We start from the raw sequence: 16,561 nt of genomic DNA, 5'->3' as shown, positions 1-16,561 counted from the left end.
AAACCATTCAAAAGTCGCGTCAAAAATCTCAGCTGATTTTGCTTTGTTTTGCAAAATTGTTCTTTGAGAAAATTCCAGAAAATTTCCACTTGGATGACGAATCAATAGATTTTGTGGAGCAAAAACCATCTAGTGAATATGGAGGAAAGTGGTGTTGTGGAAAAATCCCAGTGTCTTGATGGGGAACTGGGCGTAAATATTCCTAACCTCACAGATGTGATAGTTCAGCTGAAAGATGAGGGAAATAGGTGCTTCAGGGAGGGAAACTATGAGGATTCCCTCATTTTATACAGTGCTGGCGTGAAGATCTGCCCCAGTGAGTCATTGGAGCAGCGGGCAGTTTTCTTTGCAAACAGGGCAGCTACCAATTTGAAGCTGGAGGAATTTTCTCGCGTTGTAGAGGATTGCACAGTTGCGCTGCTACTGAAGCCAGACTACTTGAAGGTCCTGCAGAGGTAAGTTAGAGATTTTCCTCCCCAAGGCCAAGTACAGGTGCAATTGAGTGGATTTATCCTCAATTAATTAGCCACTCAGGCTAAGAAGAAACTCTGTTCCCAACTCTAAATGGCGGTCAGGTTGGCCGAGCGGTCTAAGGCGCCAGATTTAAGCTCTGGTTCCCGAGAGGGAGCGTGGGTTCGAACCCCACACCTGACAGACTGTTTTTCTCCTTTTTTTTTTGTCACTCACTGGGACCTTTTTTCACCCTCCCAGGCGAGCCTCAGTCCTGGAAAAACTAGACAAGCTCGACGAAAGTCTCGAGGACTATCAAAAAATCCTCACACTGGATCCCAATAATACCGAAGCACGCTTTGCATCTGCCAGACTCGCCGAAATGGTTCAACAACGCAACGAGAAGCTGAAAGAAGAGATGCTGGACAAGTTAAAAGACGTAGGCAATCTCATCCTGAAGCCCTTTGGCCTGTCCACAAACAACTTCAAGATGGTGAAGGACGAGAAGAGTGGCTCTTATTCCATCAACTTCGTCAACAGCAATCACTAACACTCCTTCCTTTTACTCTGTGTGAATGTTTTTATTCATTAAATGTTTCTCTCTCACTATTAAATATGTACACATATAGTTGTAAAAATGGCTCTGAGAAGTCAGTAAATTTGGGGATTGTGGGGCAGGTTCTCACTCTACAGTGCGAGGCCCGTCAATGGGCATCGTGTGGAGCACTTCATCCAGCAACTGCAGAGCTCGATGGAGGTGCACTTCGACCCAGCACGGGGTATCCTTGATGCTCTGGCGCGGGTAGTCCGGACCCCAACCCTTCACGAAGCTCAAACGCAAGATGCACAATCGCCGGAGGTCATCCACTCCAATTCCAGCAGCTGCATTGAGACCTTGAAATTGGATTTGAGAAAAACATTTCAACTGTAATTCAGGTTTGTCCTTCATTTGGAAAATTGAAGGTTTTCTTTTGCTGAAATCCTATCAACTTCCATTTTGTCAAAAAAAGAGAAAGAATTTACAGTAGACTGTCGCTACAGTAGACTCTCTCTCAATCGGGAATATGGGGCGAAATGTCATCCGGTTTAGCGATAGAATTGAGCATCAAAGCCTTTGTAAATTTCACAAAATGTGCTCAATTATAAAGAATCACGATAAAATAGGAAGAACTACAGCGAATTTGAGCGAATTAGCTTCATAATTAAGCGTGAAAATTGTCAACAAAATTTGACGTCCGATTGAAAAAGAGCCGATTGAGTGAGAGTCTACTGTAATTCGGCTCCTTTAACACCGGGCTACTTTTTAATTCGGGCAGCAGTTAAATTTAAAGAAAATTTGTTGACATTTTTCAAGTTAGATTGATTATATCGAACACTGAGAAAAAAACAAGGCTGCGATTAACTTTTTTTCGTCATTAACACTTTTTGGGTGTAAAAATATATCAACATTTTTTAATGATAATTTTACACCTTATTAAGGGTGAAATTAACATGAAAAAGGGTAACTTTAACCCCTTATACACCTAAAAAGGGTAATATTTACACCGATTTTGGATCAAAACTGCAGGGTAAAATTAACATTTCCAGAATGTTATTTACAGAAAGAATAACATTATTCACAGAAGAAAATTCACATTATTTAAAGGCATGAACGTTCGAAAGTAGAGTACTTTCCCCTATGAATTTTTTTTTTAATTTACCGGAGACAAAATTTATTTTCCTCTGACCACATTTAATTTTTTATGAATCTAATCTTTTAAATTGGCAAAAATTCATTAAATCAAAATTCGTGTCGCTATCTTTCTTGAAAGATTTCCATAAGTCTATCCAACTCTTTAGTACTCAAAATTGTACTGAACTATATTTAATTTGGTGTGATGTTTAAAATAAGAAGAAGAGCATGAAAGCGTAGGTTAGAAATATCCAAAGCTTTTAAGAAAGAAAGAGATGTGAATTTTGACTTTATGGAATTTGGCTGATTTCAAAGGTGTGCCGCACCTTATTGTCCAAAATTGATTTAGTGTTTACTAATCCAAATTGAATTTCTTTTACACATTTGGAATTATTTATACATCATCTTGCCTCACAAGAAATTCAATCTAGACTAAAATGTAAGATTAGAATAAAAAGCATAGAAAATTTGATTTCATTAAATTTTCCTGATCTTAAAGGTGATTCGGAGGTATAATGGCTTCGGCACACCTTTTAGATCAGGAAAATTGCATGAAGTTGAAATTCGCATCCCTTTCTTTCTCACATGTTTTGCATATGATTATCTCATTCTATTGTACTCTTCTTCTTCTTTTAAACATCACTCCAAATTCAATTTAGCTCAATCGAATTTGCTGTGCGAAAGAATGAGATAGTCATATGGAAAACATGTTAGAAAGAAAAGGATTCGAATTTCGACTTCATGAAATTTTCCTGATCTAAAAGGTGTGCCGGAGTCATAACTAATCAGTTTGAATTTTTACTGTCCAAATTTGAATTTTTATCAATTATCATTTTCTTTTTACTAAAATACTGATCATTCCACTTAAGCTCTTACTAAATTTCATATTTCTTTTTTTAATAAATAAAAATGAATAATAATATACCGTTAGACATTTTGCCATTTATCTAAAAGTTTCGAGTCTTGATATTTTTAATTTTTTTTAAAAATTTTTTTTATTAAAAATATTGGTTAATTTATTTAAAAAAAATTGTAAAACTGAACAAAATTAAACTGGAACACCTTTCAGCTCAGTATAAATTCATGAAATCAAAATTCGCGTCCTTTTCTTTCTCAAAAGATTTGCATAGATCTATCTCACTTTTTCGGTCACGAAATTAGATTGAACTAAATTGAATTTGTTATGATGTTGAAAAAAAAGAAGAAGAAGAAGAGTGTGAAAGAGGAGGATAAAAACATGCAAAGCGTTTAAGAAAGGAAAGGATGTTAATTTCGATTACATGAAATTTTCCTGATCTAAGAGCTGTGCCTTAGCCATTATGCCCTAAAAGTCCGTATTTGTGATAATAATAAAGTTTTAAGCTACGACTTCGTGATCTTACAAATACTATCGGCAAGGTTTAAACCCGATTGTGATTCTAGTTAGTTTGATTTTTCCCTCAATACTTTGATAAAAAAGGTCTTAAATGGCTCGGGCACACCTTTTAGATCAAGAAAATTTCATGAAGTCGAATTTCGGATCCATTTCTTTCTCATGTGTTTTGCATATGACTATCTCATTCTCTCGCAGTGTTCTTCTTCTCTTATACATTATTCCAAATTCAATTTAGCTCAATCGAATTTGGTATGCGAAAGAATGTGATAGTCATATGCAAAACATGTGAGAAAGAAAGGGATGCGAATTTCGACTTCATGAAATTTTCCTGATCTAAAAGGTGTGCAGGAGCCATAATGACTCTGGCACACATGACTAGGGAAGTGTCATGAAATCAAAATTCATATCCTTTTCTTCCTCAAACGTTTTACACCTGTCTATATCATTCTTTCGCACTTCAAATTCGATTGTGCTAAATTGTATTTGTTGTGATGTTCAAACAAAGAAGAAGAGTGCGAAAGAATGAGACAGACATATGTGAGAAAGAAAAGGATCCCAATTTGACTTCATGAAATTTTCCTGATCTTAAATTGTGTGCCGGAGCCATAAAGATTTAAATTTAATATTTATAGCTCTTCGGCACACCTTCTAGATCAGGAAAGTTTCATGAAATCGAAATTCATATCCTTTTCTTTCGCAATCTTCTTCTTCTTCCTTTGAACATCACAATAAATTCAATTTCGTTCGAACCAATTTTGAGTGCCAAAGAATAGGATGGCAAATGGAAATAGTTTGAGAAAGGGATGTGAATTTTGATTGCACGAAATTTTCCTGAAGTATGCCGCAAATATTATTGATAAAATTAGAGATTTCCTATTCCGAGTCAAAGTCGAGTAAATTCACTGGGCTTTTATGTCGTGCTGTTCTCGAATTTACCATGAAAATTTGTCATATGACATTGTCATATCGTTACAGAATTCCCCTACTGGAAAGCTTAGAGATTCTTTTTTTCTTTAAAATCAAAGAGTATTTCTTTAAATGGGATTTTATAGAGAAAAAGGACAAGGAAGGCCTTCATACTCACTTCTAGGTGGGGCACCGATTTGAGATCCAGGGAGTCCTGCAACAGCAGCCGCCTGAGCTGCAGCCGCCGCCTGTGCATTGGCCGCCAGAGACTGCATTTGTCTGTAGCACTGGCGCAAATCAAAGACCTGCCAATGGCAATCCGTTAGTTCCTTACTGAAAATAAAAGACAGGACCAAAAGACTCCCTACCTTGATGTAGGCTGCTGGGTAGATTTTGTGTACGGCATCTCCGGGTGTTCTGCCCGCCTCGCGATCCAGGTAGTAGCTCTGCACGAAGACGGAGTGATCACTGAGGCAGCGCATCCAAACATCTCCTTCTCCGCGCAAATCCAGCTGCACACCCTTCCCAATGTGCAACCGAGCCCTCTCACTCTGCTCAGTCCTGTGCACATTGCTCAGCGCTCCCAGGCAGAACCGATTGCCGCCAGATGGATCCACATACCCATCAACAATGACATTTGGCTTTGATGACGGCACCTTGTACGTCTCGCCCACTTGCGTATCCAACTCAAAATACGCCACTGAGCACCAGTACTCAGGCGCCGGCTGACGGGACAGGAGACGTTGATGCCCAAACACCTCGCCCTGAATATGCGAGTTCCCATGGGACCCTACATTTAAAAGTTACGCTGTAGAAAACTCGAGCTTATATTAAAAGGCTTTTAAAAAAGAATCTAAATGGGGGGGAGGGTCGCAGAAACCCAGAAATCGATATCTCAAACCGTTTGGTTGGGACCCTTTATCGATTGATGCAGTCAGATTGGGAATTTCAAGACCTTTCAATAAAAACCAAATTTGACTAAATCGGTTGAGAAATAAACCCGCCAGTGCGGTTTTTAGCTTTAAACTTGAAAAATTCAAAATGGCGAATTTTCCTGTTATAGCTTTCTATGGACGAATTTTTCTTCTGGTGCACCTACAAAGCTTATAAAATGATATAATAAAATTCTGTGGGAGAATTTTGAGAACACTGTATCGATTTTCCGCAAGAAAGCAATTTTTCACCTTTAGGCTATAATTCTTGCGAGCAACGCACAATTCCAACTATAAAAGTATGCAATATGCTTCACACTTCAGTTTAGGATTGGGAAACCGGAACTCTGCGGAGGTCTCTCCTGGGAGTAAATTCTCTAATTTTCGTGAGTTGGTCACCAGTGACACTTACGAAAATAAATCGACAACTTTGTTCACCAAATTATATTTGAGTCACTGAATCATCATTCCTGTAAGAAGTGTCACGAAAATATCGTGAGAAATGTCACAAAAATGGGCATGGAGAATCACACTTAAGTGACAAATTTTGGTATTTTATCATTTTTAGCACTTCTCACGTTCTCACAAAATTACAGAATTTACCCCCTGGTTCGTCCGATGGTCCCTGACGACCAAAGGGACGGTGAGATGAGCTTCATGGTGTTTTTCCTGGACCTAGAGGAGTTCATCTCGACGTTCCTTTTCATGAGTCAATTGAAGGTAGTTGCAAGGGGTTTTGGTGAGACAAAAACGGGACAGGAGATACAAATCTCGCGACAATATCGATTTATGGGGGGTCACCGATAATCTGAAGCCGATATCTCTTCCTGCTAGTCAGTTTTGGTACTGGAAATTACCAAAAATATTTTAAAGAAACCCGTATAACATAAGCTATGTTATTATATGAACTTTTACAAAGTGTATAAAGCAAGTCCTTAATAAGTGCTTATTAAGTCCTTAATTAATGAATTTTTCGGACACTACTAGTGACATGTAGTAGCAAAAAGTGCAAACTGGAGCAGAGTTCCTGTAAAAAAAATTGAGCCACACCAACACTGAGAAAAAAGAGGGTGCAATTAACATTTTTTCCTCATAACTTTAACACTTTTTAGGTGTAAAAATATATCAACATTTTTAATGTTAATTTTACACCTTTTTAAGCGTAAAATTAACATGAAAAAGGATACCTTTAACCCATAATACACCTAAAAAGGGTAATATTTACACCGATTTCGGATCAATACTGCAGGGTAAAATTAACATTTCCGGAATGTTATTTTAACTTTTTCGGATTTGTATCAGTGATAGTAAAATATCATTCCGGAAATGTTAATTTTACCCTGCAGTATCGATCCGAAATCGGTGTAAATATTATGCTTTTTAGGTGTATTAGGGTTTAAAGTTACCCTTTTTCATGTTAATTTTACCCTTAAAAAGGTGTAAAATTAACATTAAAAAATGTTGATTCATTTTTACACCTAAGAAGTGTTAAAATTTACGAGGAAGAAAAGTTAATCGCACCCTCTGTTTTTTTTTCTCAGTGTAGGGAAAAGTAGGGGGAGGCCAAGTAACAAAGCTAAATTGGAATGTAACGCAACTTACTAGGGAATCTTCCCCACATCGGTGGAGAAGATCCCTCAGGTTCTCCTTGAGAAATCCCCAGTAATATGGCACAGGAAAACGGATATTTTTCTTAAGGAAATCCCGGCGAACTTTCTGAGAATGGTGAGGAAAACTGAGAGATTTTACCCAAGGATATCCACGGGAACTCTCTTGAAAAAGTCTGGGGTCTGGGGTCGGAAAAACTAGGGGATTTTTCTCAAAAAAATCTTGGGAATTCTTCGGGAAAGATTGGAAAAACTTGAGAATAATTCTCAGGAAAATCCTTTGGAAAACCCACAAAAAATCCCCACATTTTTTTCTTTACTTTTGGATTTTTTTTAAAAATTATTTCTTGCCTTTTTTGTATTTATGTTTTTTCTTAGGTCTCTTCAATTTTGCTCCCTCACACGGCTGCTTGAATTCTCTGGAACCCGAAAACCATCTCGCCCGAAGTATAAGCTTAACTTTTACAGAATTTACCCTAGGATTTCCCTTGAACTCGCCAAGGAATTTTCATGTATCTCCGGAAGGAATTTTTCTCTTCCGGGGAGATTTTGCCCATAGATATCCTAGGGAAATCTTCGAGAATTGTCTGGAAAATTCGAAGACTTCCTTGGAAAATTTGGAGGAATCCTCTAGGAATGGCCAGGAAATGTTCCAAATCAATAGGATGAACTTTTCCCATAAAATTTCCCCTCGCATTCATCGGGAATTCCCTGGGAGCCAGCTAAATTTTTCAATGGAATTTTTAAGGAAAATTTTCCAAAGGAATTTAAAGGGAATTGTTTGGAAAATATTGGCAAAAAATGTTATTTTAGGCATCAGCGTAAGTACTTAAAAAGTACTTAATTAAGTACTTAATGTTCCTTAACCCATTCAGTCAATGTACCAGAAATACTTGAGATAGAATTTCATATTTTGGGATTAGTTTCCTACAGATTAATAGATGAATTTTTTGAAAAGAAAAAAAATTTACCTATTAAGGGGGTGCGGGGAGCCCCTGTCAAACACACGTCTTAACGGTCTATGAATTTAAATTCTGAGCATTAATTCATTACAAACTCTATTGCTTTACGGCGTTATCACACTTGCACATTAAAATTTTAATGTGATTCACATTAATTGTCGCTTGTGAGCGTCCAAATATGTTATTTGTGTCTTTGAGTCACTTAATATTTAGGGTTTCTCTATTTATTGATAAACAAGTGGACTTGACCTGCAAAAATAAGTTTAAATTTAAGCATAAATATTTTTCACATTAAAAAATTAAAGAGAAAATCGCATTAATTTTTCGCATTAATGCTATAAATCAATTTATATCAAATTTTGCGGACCAAGTTTACCTTTTTATCAACAAATAGATCAAATTTTGAATATAAAATGATTCAAACACACAAATTACACATTTGGACTCTCACCACCGACAATTAATGTGAATCATATTAAAATTTTAATGTGCAAGTGTGATAACACAGACACGGCTGCTTGAATTCTCTGCAACCAGAAAACCATCTCGCCCGAAGTCTAAGCTTAACTTTTACAGAATTTACCCTAGGATTTCCCTTGAACTCGCCATAGAATTTTCATGTATCTCCGGAAGGAATGTTCCTCTTCCGGGGAGAATTTTCTCCTAGATTTCCTAGGGAAATCTTCGAGAATGATCTGGAAAATTCGAAGATTTTTTCCTCGCAAAATTTGGAGGAATCTTGTAGGAAAATGGCCAGGAAATTTTCCCAATCACTAGAATGAAATTTTCCCATAAAATTTCCCCTGGAATTTATCGGGAATTCACTGGGAACTAGATAAATTTTCCAATGGAATTTTTAATGAAAATTTTCCAATGGAATTTAAAGGGAATTTTTTGGAAAATGTCGACAAAAAATGCTATTTTAGGCATTAGCGTAAGTACTTAAAAAGTACTTAGCGGAAAGTACTTTATTAAGTACTTAGCGGAAAGTACTTTATTAAGTACTTAGTGGTCCTTAATTAAGGGACTCAAGGGACTCAATCAAGGGGCTTAAGGGAATGATCTACTAAATTTTCCGAAGGAATTTTTAAGGAAAATTTTCCAAGGGAATTTAAAGGGAATTGTTTGGAATATGTCGACAAAAATGCTATTTTAGGCATTAGCGTAAGTACTTAAAAAGTACTTAGCGGAAAGTACTTAATTCAGTTCTTAGTGGTCCTTAATTAAGGGATTTAAGGGACTCAATCAAGGGGCTCAAGCGAATGATCTACTAAATTTTCCGAAGGAATTTTAAGGAAAATTTTCCAAGGGAATTTAAAGGGAATTGTTTGGAAAATGTCGACAAAAAATGCTATTTTAGGCATTACCGTAAGTACTTAAAAAGTACTTAGTGGTCCTTAATTAAGGGACTCAAGGGACTCAATCAAAGGGCTTAAGGGAATGATCTACTAAATTTTCCGAAGGAATTTTTAAGGAAAATTTTCCAAGGGAATTTAAAGGTAATTGTTTGGAAAATGTCGACAAAAAATGCTATTTTAGGCATTAGCGTAAGTACTTAAAAAGTACTTAGCGGAAAGTACTTAATTAAGTACTTAGTGTTCCTTAATTAAGGGACTCAAGGGACTCAATCAAGGGGCTTAAGGGAATGATCTACTTACAGAACATTGATTGATTCTGCCTCATATCCGGTGGCTGCATGGATTGTGTGTAGGTGAGTGTGCTGGATCCTGTCCAGGTGCCTTGAATGGTTTCTGTGGATGTGAATGCCTGTGTCGATTGCACTTGTCCAGCAGCTGCAGCTGCAGCCTGAGTTCCAGCACTCCCTGTCCCTGTTCCACCTGCCACATATCCATTCTTCTGCGGATGAACTGCCTGGGCATTTGATGACTGGATGATTGTCATGCTGCTGGCTGCTGCTGCCTGCGTCTGCGGATCCACTGACAGGGGCTGTTCAGCTGGAGTTCCGGAAGCAGGTCCAGCAGCTGCAGCAGCGTAGTAATTTTGCGTGGGGGATTGAGCGTCCTGGGTAGCAGCAGCAGAGGGCATAACATTCTGCCCCAAGGACACTATGGGCTGCTGCTGTGGCCCTTGATGGATGCAGGCTGTAGCAGGAAGCCCAGCATCCGGAGGGACAGTCATCGTGTGGGGTGCTTGCTGGTAGCTGGAGTAAGAAGAACTATTCAGTGGCGGATGATGCTGAATTGTTCCTGTGTCCAATGCCTCCATTTCCATGGTACCTGTGACCAATCCACCAGCTGAGTACTCATCTTTGACAATTCTACTGGGTCCAGACTGCAGTGTCAGGCCACTCAGGTCAATTCCAGGTGACACAACGCGCTCATAGTGATAGGGATTGACACAAACTGAGTCACATTTGAGGTCAAAGGCGTACTGGCAGTACTTGACGTGCTTCAGCTCATTCTTATGCAGATCCGGCCATCGCCAGATCCTCGCATAGATGACATGCGGGAAGCCTTTTCTCCCCGCCACTTGCAGTCTCCCGTCCAGTGTGCGCTGGATGGTGACGCATTTACTGGGATGAGCCCCATTTGTCGTGATAGCTGTTATCAAGGAATCCAGCTCATCGCGTTTCTCCTTGAGCTTCTTCACCAAACTCTCGATGGCCCTTTTGGCAAAACCCTCACTTTCACCCCCCTGCCGGTGGCACATGAGGGAGTGCACAATACTGAGGCAAGCGTCCGCCGAAGTGGGCGCCGTCGAGGGGATGGAGTTCATGTCGGAAGTCACTTTAAAGCAATCAATCTCACTGGGATATTCACACCCACACTTTACCCATGGTTCAGACAGACACCAGGAATTTATGCCCAAGCCGCTCACAAAACAAAGAGACTGCCCGAAAAACCCCCCAAACGCACTGTCAAACTTTTGCCTTCACTTTCCCAAGCGCAAATGCCGGTACAGATTGGTGATTGAGATGCAGCTGGACAGGTGAAACACCACTGCAGGTGCCTCGTGTTGAATGGTAAACTTTCAGGATGTCTAACACAGATAAAATACTAAAAAATTGCACAAATTGCAATTTCGCCAAAAAAAAACCTCCAATGTCACACAAATATGGCGGACTGCAAGTTGGAGTACTAGATTTCCCAGCTGACTTCTGCTAAAACTGTTTCACATACGAATTGCTTACGAGAAGCAGTACTCCTGGGCGCTGCGTAAATGATGGCATCAACATCCTCTTAGAGCATTCCTTGGAAGAATACTACGGAAAGTGACACTTAAATAAAAGAAAAAAAAACAATATGTGTCTGTAATTTTTATTTTTTCACTAAACATATCGCACATTGAATAATACAATGGCGGATGTCAGATTTCAGCATTTTTCAGGACACGGCCTCAAAAACTAAATTTCATAATATTTTCTTATTTTTATTTACAAATTTTAAAGATTGTTTGTACAGTAGACTCTCGCAAATTCGGCTCTTTTAAGATCGGGCTACTTTTTAATTCAGGAAGCGGTTACATTTGAAAAAAGTTTGTTGTCATTTTTCAAGTTTGATTATGATTATCAAATGAATTAAATATGCTCAAATTTAGCATGGTTTGCCTTAGTTTTGATCTGATTTTGCATTATTGAGAGATTTTCATGCAATTTACGATATATATCAGTGTGTAAACTCAATATCTATAATGCACATGTCGCCCGAATTTCTGTCTAATTCGGCTGACATTTCGGTCCTATATGCCCGAATTTGAGAGAGTCTACTGTATATGATTCCACTGGATAGAGCACATATGTGGAACTCGAAATATTGAACTTCTATTACCCAAAAATATAGTTATTTGAAAAATTAAAAAATGATCCTTCACTTTTACACTTATGCGGCAAAATTGCAAAAATTATACGTCACTGTAATACTAAAAATCCAGACAAGGATTTTAAGATACGCCTCTTGTTTAGTAATTTAAATTTTAATAGAATTATTTTTTATCGAGGGGTAACTCATTTCGGGGAACTCGAGCCAATCTGGCTGGGGAACCCATACATATTTCTCAGGAAACCCGGGGAACACATACATTTTTTTGGGAACCCGAGCCAATCTGATTGATTATGAATTACCCCTTGTTTTTTATTGGATTTCAATAATATTTCTTTTGTTGTTCGACCATAAATTAATTTTAAAAATCATAGACCCATTGAAATTAAAGATAAATAATGAAAAATCGTGTATTTTATTTATATTTCTATTTATTTGTCCATGAATCCATTTCATTTCTTCAGATCTCTTTGTACGTACTCTATATAAAATTGACATTTTTTATATAAAAAAGTCAAGTTTCGAATATTTACTTTTACAATATAAGTCAAGATTTTGATAAAGTGTGTGGTGCTTTTTTGGAATAAGATTTCCCTCACACAAAGAAATAAGATCACGTTTCTTTGTGTCTTTCAAAGGCAATGGTCCATTGTAAATGAAGGCTATCTAAAATAAAAATTTCAAAGCCTCAGTCTCTTATATTTTCGAAAATAGTGAATATAGAAATTTTCGTTTTGACAAATTTTGCCCCAGTCTCCTCTACCCTAAATTTCACTTCGGGGGTACAAATCGACAGCTCCAGAAGTGTCGATAAATTAGTGGTGATAATTATCGACACTAGCGACAAGAAAATGCAAATCATCATCATAATCGGCCATCGACACTACCGATACATTGCTATGCGAGACAGTTATCATTTCACCCCTGATTTTATGGAGGTAACACACACCCTCCCCGGGGTGAGGAGCCAAAGGCCGGTCCCCTGGCCGAGAAGCTGCCCGCTTCCAAACGCTCTCGGCTAGACGTTAAGCGAGCGATAGAATGTAAAATAGATGAACACTGAGAAAAAAAAGGGTGTGATTAACTTTTTTTCCTCGTAACTTTAACACTTTTTAGGTGTAAAAATATATCAACATTTTTTAATGTTAATTTTACACCTTTTAAGGGTAAAATTTACATGAAAAAGGGTTAATTTAAACTCTAATACACCTAAAAAGGGTAATATTTACATCGATATCGGATCAATTAATGCAGGGTAAAATTAACATTTCCGGAATGTTATCTTAACTTTTTCGGATTTCTCTCAGTGAATGAACGATTTGAATTTTAACACTTAAAATTCCGACAGAAAAATCTCTTTTTACTTTTTTTTAAGGCTATGTGTTGAAAAATTGCGAAAAGGATTCTTCGACTTCTAATTCGATATTTCTATGATTTGAATTTTGAATCTTCTTCTTCTTCTTTTGTTTTACGTTTTGGCTGTCGGACTCAATTAGGTCCATATAGCCATTTCGTTCGCTTACTTTAAATTTTATTTTTTTTTCATTTATCACTTTATTTTATTTTCTAACGTTCACTGTTTTTTTTTTAATTATTATATGCTCACTTTTTGTTTATTTAATGAATTAAAATATGTCTTCTTTGTCTTTTGATTTACTTTTCCATGAAGTTTTTATGCTCACTTTTTCTTTTTTTTATCCCATTATATCATTTACTTGTCTCTGACTAATGCTTTGCACCCTTTGCACTGATTCCAAGCTCCACGTTAATCTATTTTCACCGTCATATTCCCTATTTTGTGATCTTCTTGAGTTCTCCTATTTAATGTTTGAAGGCTTCCTCTGGTCTTGGTCACCAAGGTTTTCCTTCCGGTCTAAATTACTTTGTGCTCCCAGTTTATTGCTTTCTCTAGTATCTAGTTCTTTTTCAATATCATCTGGTTGTCCCCACATTGAAAATTTGCAACACTTCTCGCCGGTGGAGGTTTTTCTGCTTGCTTTTGCATGGATTCATTGGGGACGCCGTCGGATTTAACCTCAAATTTTATTTCTCTTACTGATTTCACTCTGAATCTAATTTCTTTATAAAATTTTCTACTCAAATTTAATCATTGTGCTTTTAACTTTAATTTGGGCACTCATTTTATATGATATAGCACTAATTTTTATCAATATCATAATTTTCTTTATGCTCTGAATATGGACTTATCGTCGCGCTCTTTTTCGGACTCAAAAGTTGAAAAATTGCGAAAAGGATTCTTCGACTTCTAATTCGATATTTCTATGATTTGAATTTTGAATCAAATGGAAACCTTTCACATGTCTGCTCTAATTCCCATGCTGCGTATGCAAATGTTATGTGGGCATAAGTCCAGCTGGGTTTAGTTGACTTCGTCAATTGTCGTGGATTGTTTTCATTTTCTGCTTGTATTTTGGTGGATTTCTCCAAAAAATCCTAAAAATTCTAGGAAGAATCTCAGCAAGTTTGGCTTTCCCATTGAAATTTGGTGAGAAAAATCGATCAGTGAATTGATTGTAGTGACAAGAGGAGATTTGACACTGGGAGGAAGGAAAAGGACATCCACCTTATTGATCGTCTTGATGGAATGCGCATGGTTTGTGCGAGAAAATAGAGAGAGAGGCGCACTAACGTGAAAAATCACATCTCGCCAGTCGACATTGCATTTTTCGTTGAATCTCTGTGGGGGAGTATAAAAGGGTACATCCCAGGTGCATCGTGGAGATAGCTGTTGTGAGGCTGGAAGGATATTTGAAAAGGGACATCAGTGTGCAATTGAGTGTTGAGCAGTGAAGAAGTCTCTTGAAAAAAAAAAACCCAAAAGACCCAAAGTCTCGTTTACGAAGGAGGTAACACTGAGGGAAAAGTGCTGCAAGTGGCTACAAGATGTTCTCAGGCTTGACCAACCAAGTGACTTCGTGGGTGGGTGGGAAGAAGGGAGAACAGGAAGAAGGTGCACTGCCAGCTGCCCAGGAGGCTCCAGCTGCGCCAGAGGGTCAACCTCAGCCAGTTGAATCTGCTGTGCCTGTTGCAGAAGATGCTGGACAGAGGTAAGTCTCATCCCAATTGCCCATGACTATCCTCAGAAAAGCCCCAAATCAAACCCAATGTCAACTGTTCATGCCCAAAAATCGTGCAGAAATCGCCTCGAAAAGCATATTTCTCCATGGCCTACTCTGGCTACAAGTGGATCGATTAGTTTCATGTACATACCCTTCCCAATACATAGAAAAAAAAACACTGAGAAGCCACCCCCGATTATGTAAAAGACGCGAGAATGTGTGGATAATGCTTGGGGTTTTATATTTTGGGGTGGTTTATGAAAAGAAATCCTCCAAACGTCCTCCTTGTGAATGAACTTTCTGCCAAAAAAAAATGCTCAAATATTCATCATCAACACCTCCTTGACTTGCCCCAACATAAACAGGATTCAGTGCCGTGGCGAGGGATGATGTAAACAGCTGGGGATGGCAATGATTAACACACCCCCTCACGAAAATGCAATATTCCCAATTAATACACCTCTGCGTCAATTGAGATTCGCTGCCAATTAAATTGTCGTCAACTGAGTGCGTACCCTGGTCTGGGGGTCATCAGGAGTATGGTCAGGGATACAGACTCCCCGTACGATTTTTCACAGCATGTTTTATTTCAATCTGGCTATCAACCCTGTTAACATGCAGCAGAGTTGAGAGTTCAGGAGAAAGTTTTAGATTAGAATTCCAAAGCTACAAGAGTTAATTTATTGTTCAAACTTTAGAAAACTATAAATTTTCATTCCCTACCCTCCAGAGACTTCCGACCCTTCTGACTATAAAAATTTGTCATAATTTTTCAATTTTTCAAAGCTTTATTTTAATAAAAACAATTAAAAGATTTTTGGCCATTGGCATGGCACTTTAGGCCAAACGGTGAAAGATAGTTGATGATTCGTAGGGGAGAGTAGGGCATTTCACATGGATAGGTATTTCGAAAAAAATAGAGATATGTTCTGAATACCTTATTTAATGTTTTTGAAAATTAAATGACCTTTTAGAGGAGGAAAATTTCTTGAAATTTATAAATAGGGGAGACTGGGGCACATGTAAACATTTTCGATAGATGCGAATTTGAGGTGATTTTCCAAGGACACAGTGATTTTTTGGAAAATCTTTCTTAGCTCATGTTTTACCCTTGGGTATAGGCAATTCATCGAGGGTAATGCGGATGCTAGAAAACAATTGAGTTTTCCATAAAAATAATATTTGTGTCACTGTGCATTTTTCTCTTTTCACAAAATACCTGGGGTAGAAGTAAACACTTTCTGGGGAGGATGTAAACACCTTTTTTTCCACCCTTGAAATTAACTTTGCACCACTTTCAATTATTTTAATTACTTAAGAGCTATATAAAAACTGTATATTTTTCAAAAAATCACTACACTTTTTACAAAAAATAATTAAAATAGCAAAAAAAACTAAAAGCATGCAAGTCAAAGACATTCTTCTTCTTCTTCTTCTGTTTTATGTAAGGCTGTCGGTCGGACTCACTCGGGTCCATATAGCCAAGGGAGACATTTTTCAATGGATGTTTCTCATATTTTGACATCATGTGACTTCTTATTGTACACAGCGCCACCAATTTTTTTCATAGTCAATGAATTAGACATTTCGCATGAAGGTCAATTTCCTGCTCTTTTACCTACTCATTTTGTGAAATTGAAAAGAAAATGTTAGCGTATTTTTTCTACTAGCGTAAATACTCTACTTCTTATAGTTTCTCATTTGATCTAGAAATTTATCTGGAAATAGGAGAGAAATTAAGAGTATTTTCTGCGTTTTCTTCCTAAAAAGTTTGCGCGGGACAACGAAAAATTTCCCT

General features: G+C 37.6%; 3 protein-coding genes and 1 non-coding gene across 12 annotated transcripts in view; 3 read left to right on the top strand and 1 right to left on the bottom strand.

The window, feature by feature from the left end:
* The first annotated feature begins 2 nt into the window (after positions 1–2).
* LOC129803698 (tetratricopeptide repeat protein 1-like) lies at positions 3–1,064 on the top strand. The gene is made up of 2 exons (XM_055850452.1): positions 3–455; positions 712–1,064. Exons 1-2 carry the CDS (start codon positions 139–141, stop codon positions 998–1,000), a joined length of 606 nt encoding a protein of 201 aa, XP_055706427.1. The 5' UTR covers positions 3–138; the 3' UTR covers positions 1,001–1,064.
* Positions 571–654, top strand: Trnal-uaa (transfer RNA leucine (anticodon UAA)). The gene has a single exon. It is a non-coding gene; the product is annotated as a tRNA-Leu (tRNA).
* Positions 1,011–11,078, bottom strand: LOC129803682 (mothers against decapentaplegic homolog 4). Of its 2 annotated transcripts, none has more exons than XM_055850421.1 (4): positions 9,563–11,078; positions 4,772–5,193; positions 4,582–4,708; positions 1,011–1,344 (listed from the first exon to the last, which is right to left on the bottom strand). In XM_055850421.1, exons 1-4 carry the CDS (start codon positions 10,638–10,640, stop codon positions 1,133–1,135), a joined length of 1,839 nt encoding a protein of 612 aa, XP_055706396.1. In that variant the 5' UTR covers positions 10,641–11,078; the 3' UTR covers positions 1,011–1,132. The 2 variants fall into 2 exon arrangements, 1 of the variants encoding a protein (XP_055706396.1); XR_008751885.1 differs by lacking the exon at positions 1,011–1,344 and adding an exon at positions 3,092–3,425 and having other exon boundaries at positions 3,999–4,708; positions 9,563–10,999.
* A 2,965-nt stretch (positions 11,079–14,043) lies between these two features.
* Positions 14,044–16,561, top strand: part of LOC129803689 (synapse-associated protein of 47 kDa) — a 34,325-nt gene continuing 31,807 nt past the window's right edge. For 7 of the 8 annotated variants that reach the window (XR_008751889.1, XR_008751888.1, XR_008751887.1 and 4 more), the window contains exon 1: positions 14,050–14,751. Coding sequence is in view for 4 of the 8 variants with exons in the window: in XM_055850440.1 (XP_055706415.1) it covers positions 14,588–14,751 (164 nt within the window). In the remaining 4 variants the exon portion in view is untranslated. Of the gene's footprint in view, positions 14,752–16,561 lie in introns of all 8 variants that reach the window. The other variant, XR_008751886.1, reaches the window with a different exon arrangement.

This window comes from Phlebotomus papatasi, chromosome 2, assembly GCF_024763615.1.
Source record: "Phlebotomus papatasi isolate M1 chromosome 2, Ppap_2.1, whole genome shotgun sequence".
Classification (NCBI taxonomy): Eukaryota; Metazoa; Arthropoda; class Insecta; order Diptera; family Psychodidae; genus Phlebotomus; species Phlebotomus papatasi.
This window is presented reverse-complemented; position numbering and strand designations above follow the sequence as displayed.

Coding starts and splice junctions, on each gene's coding strand:
- LOC129803698 (XM_055850452.1), top strand. CDS start 139: ATGGAGGAAAGTGGTGTTGTGGAAAAATCCCAGTGTCTTGATGGGGAA. Junction 456..711: donor TACTTGAAGGTCCTGCAGAG/GTAAGTTAGAGA, acceptor TCACCCTCCCAG/GCGAGCCTCAGTCCTGGAAA.
- LOC129803682 (XM_055850421.1), bottom strand. CDS start 10,640: ATGAACTCCATCCCCTCGACGGCGCCCACTTCGGCGGACGCTTGCCTC. Junction 4,709..4,771: donor ACCCAGCAGCCTACATCAAG/GTAGGGAGTCTT, acceptor TGCCATTGGCAG/GTCTTTGATTTGCGCCAGTG. Junction 1,345..4,581: donor AATCGGTGCCCCACCTAGAA/GTGAGTATGAAG, acceptor TCCAATTTCAAG/GTCTCAATGCAGCTGCTGGA.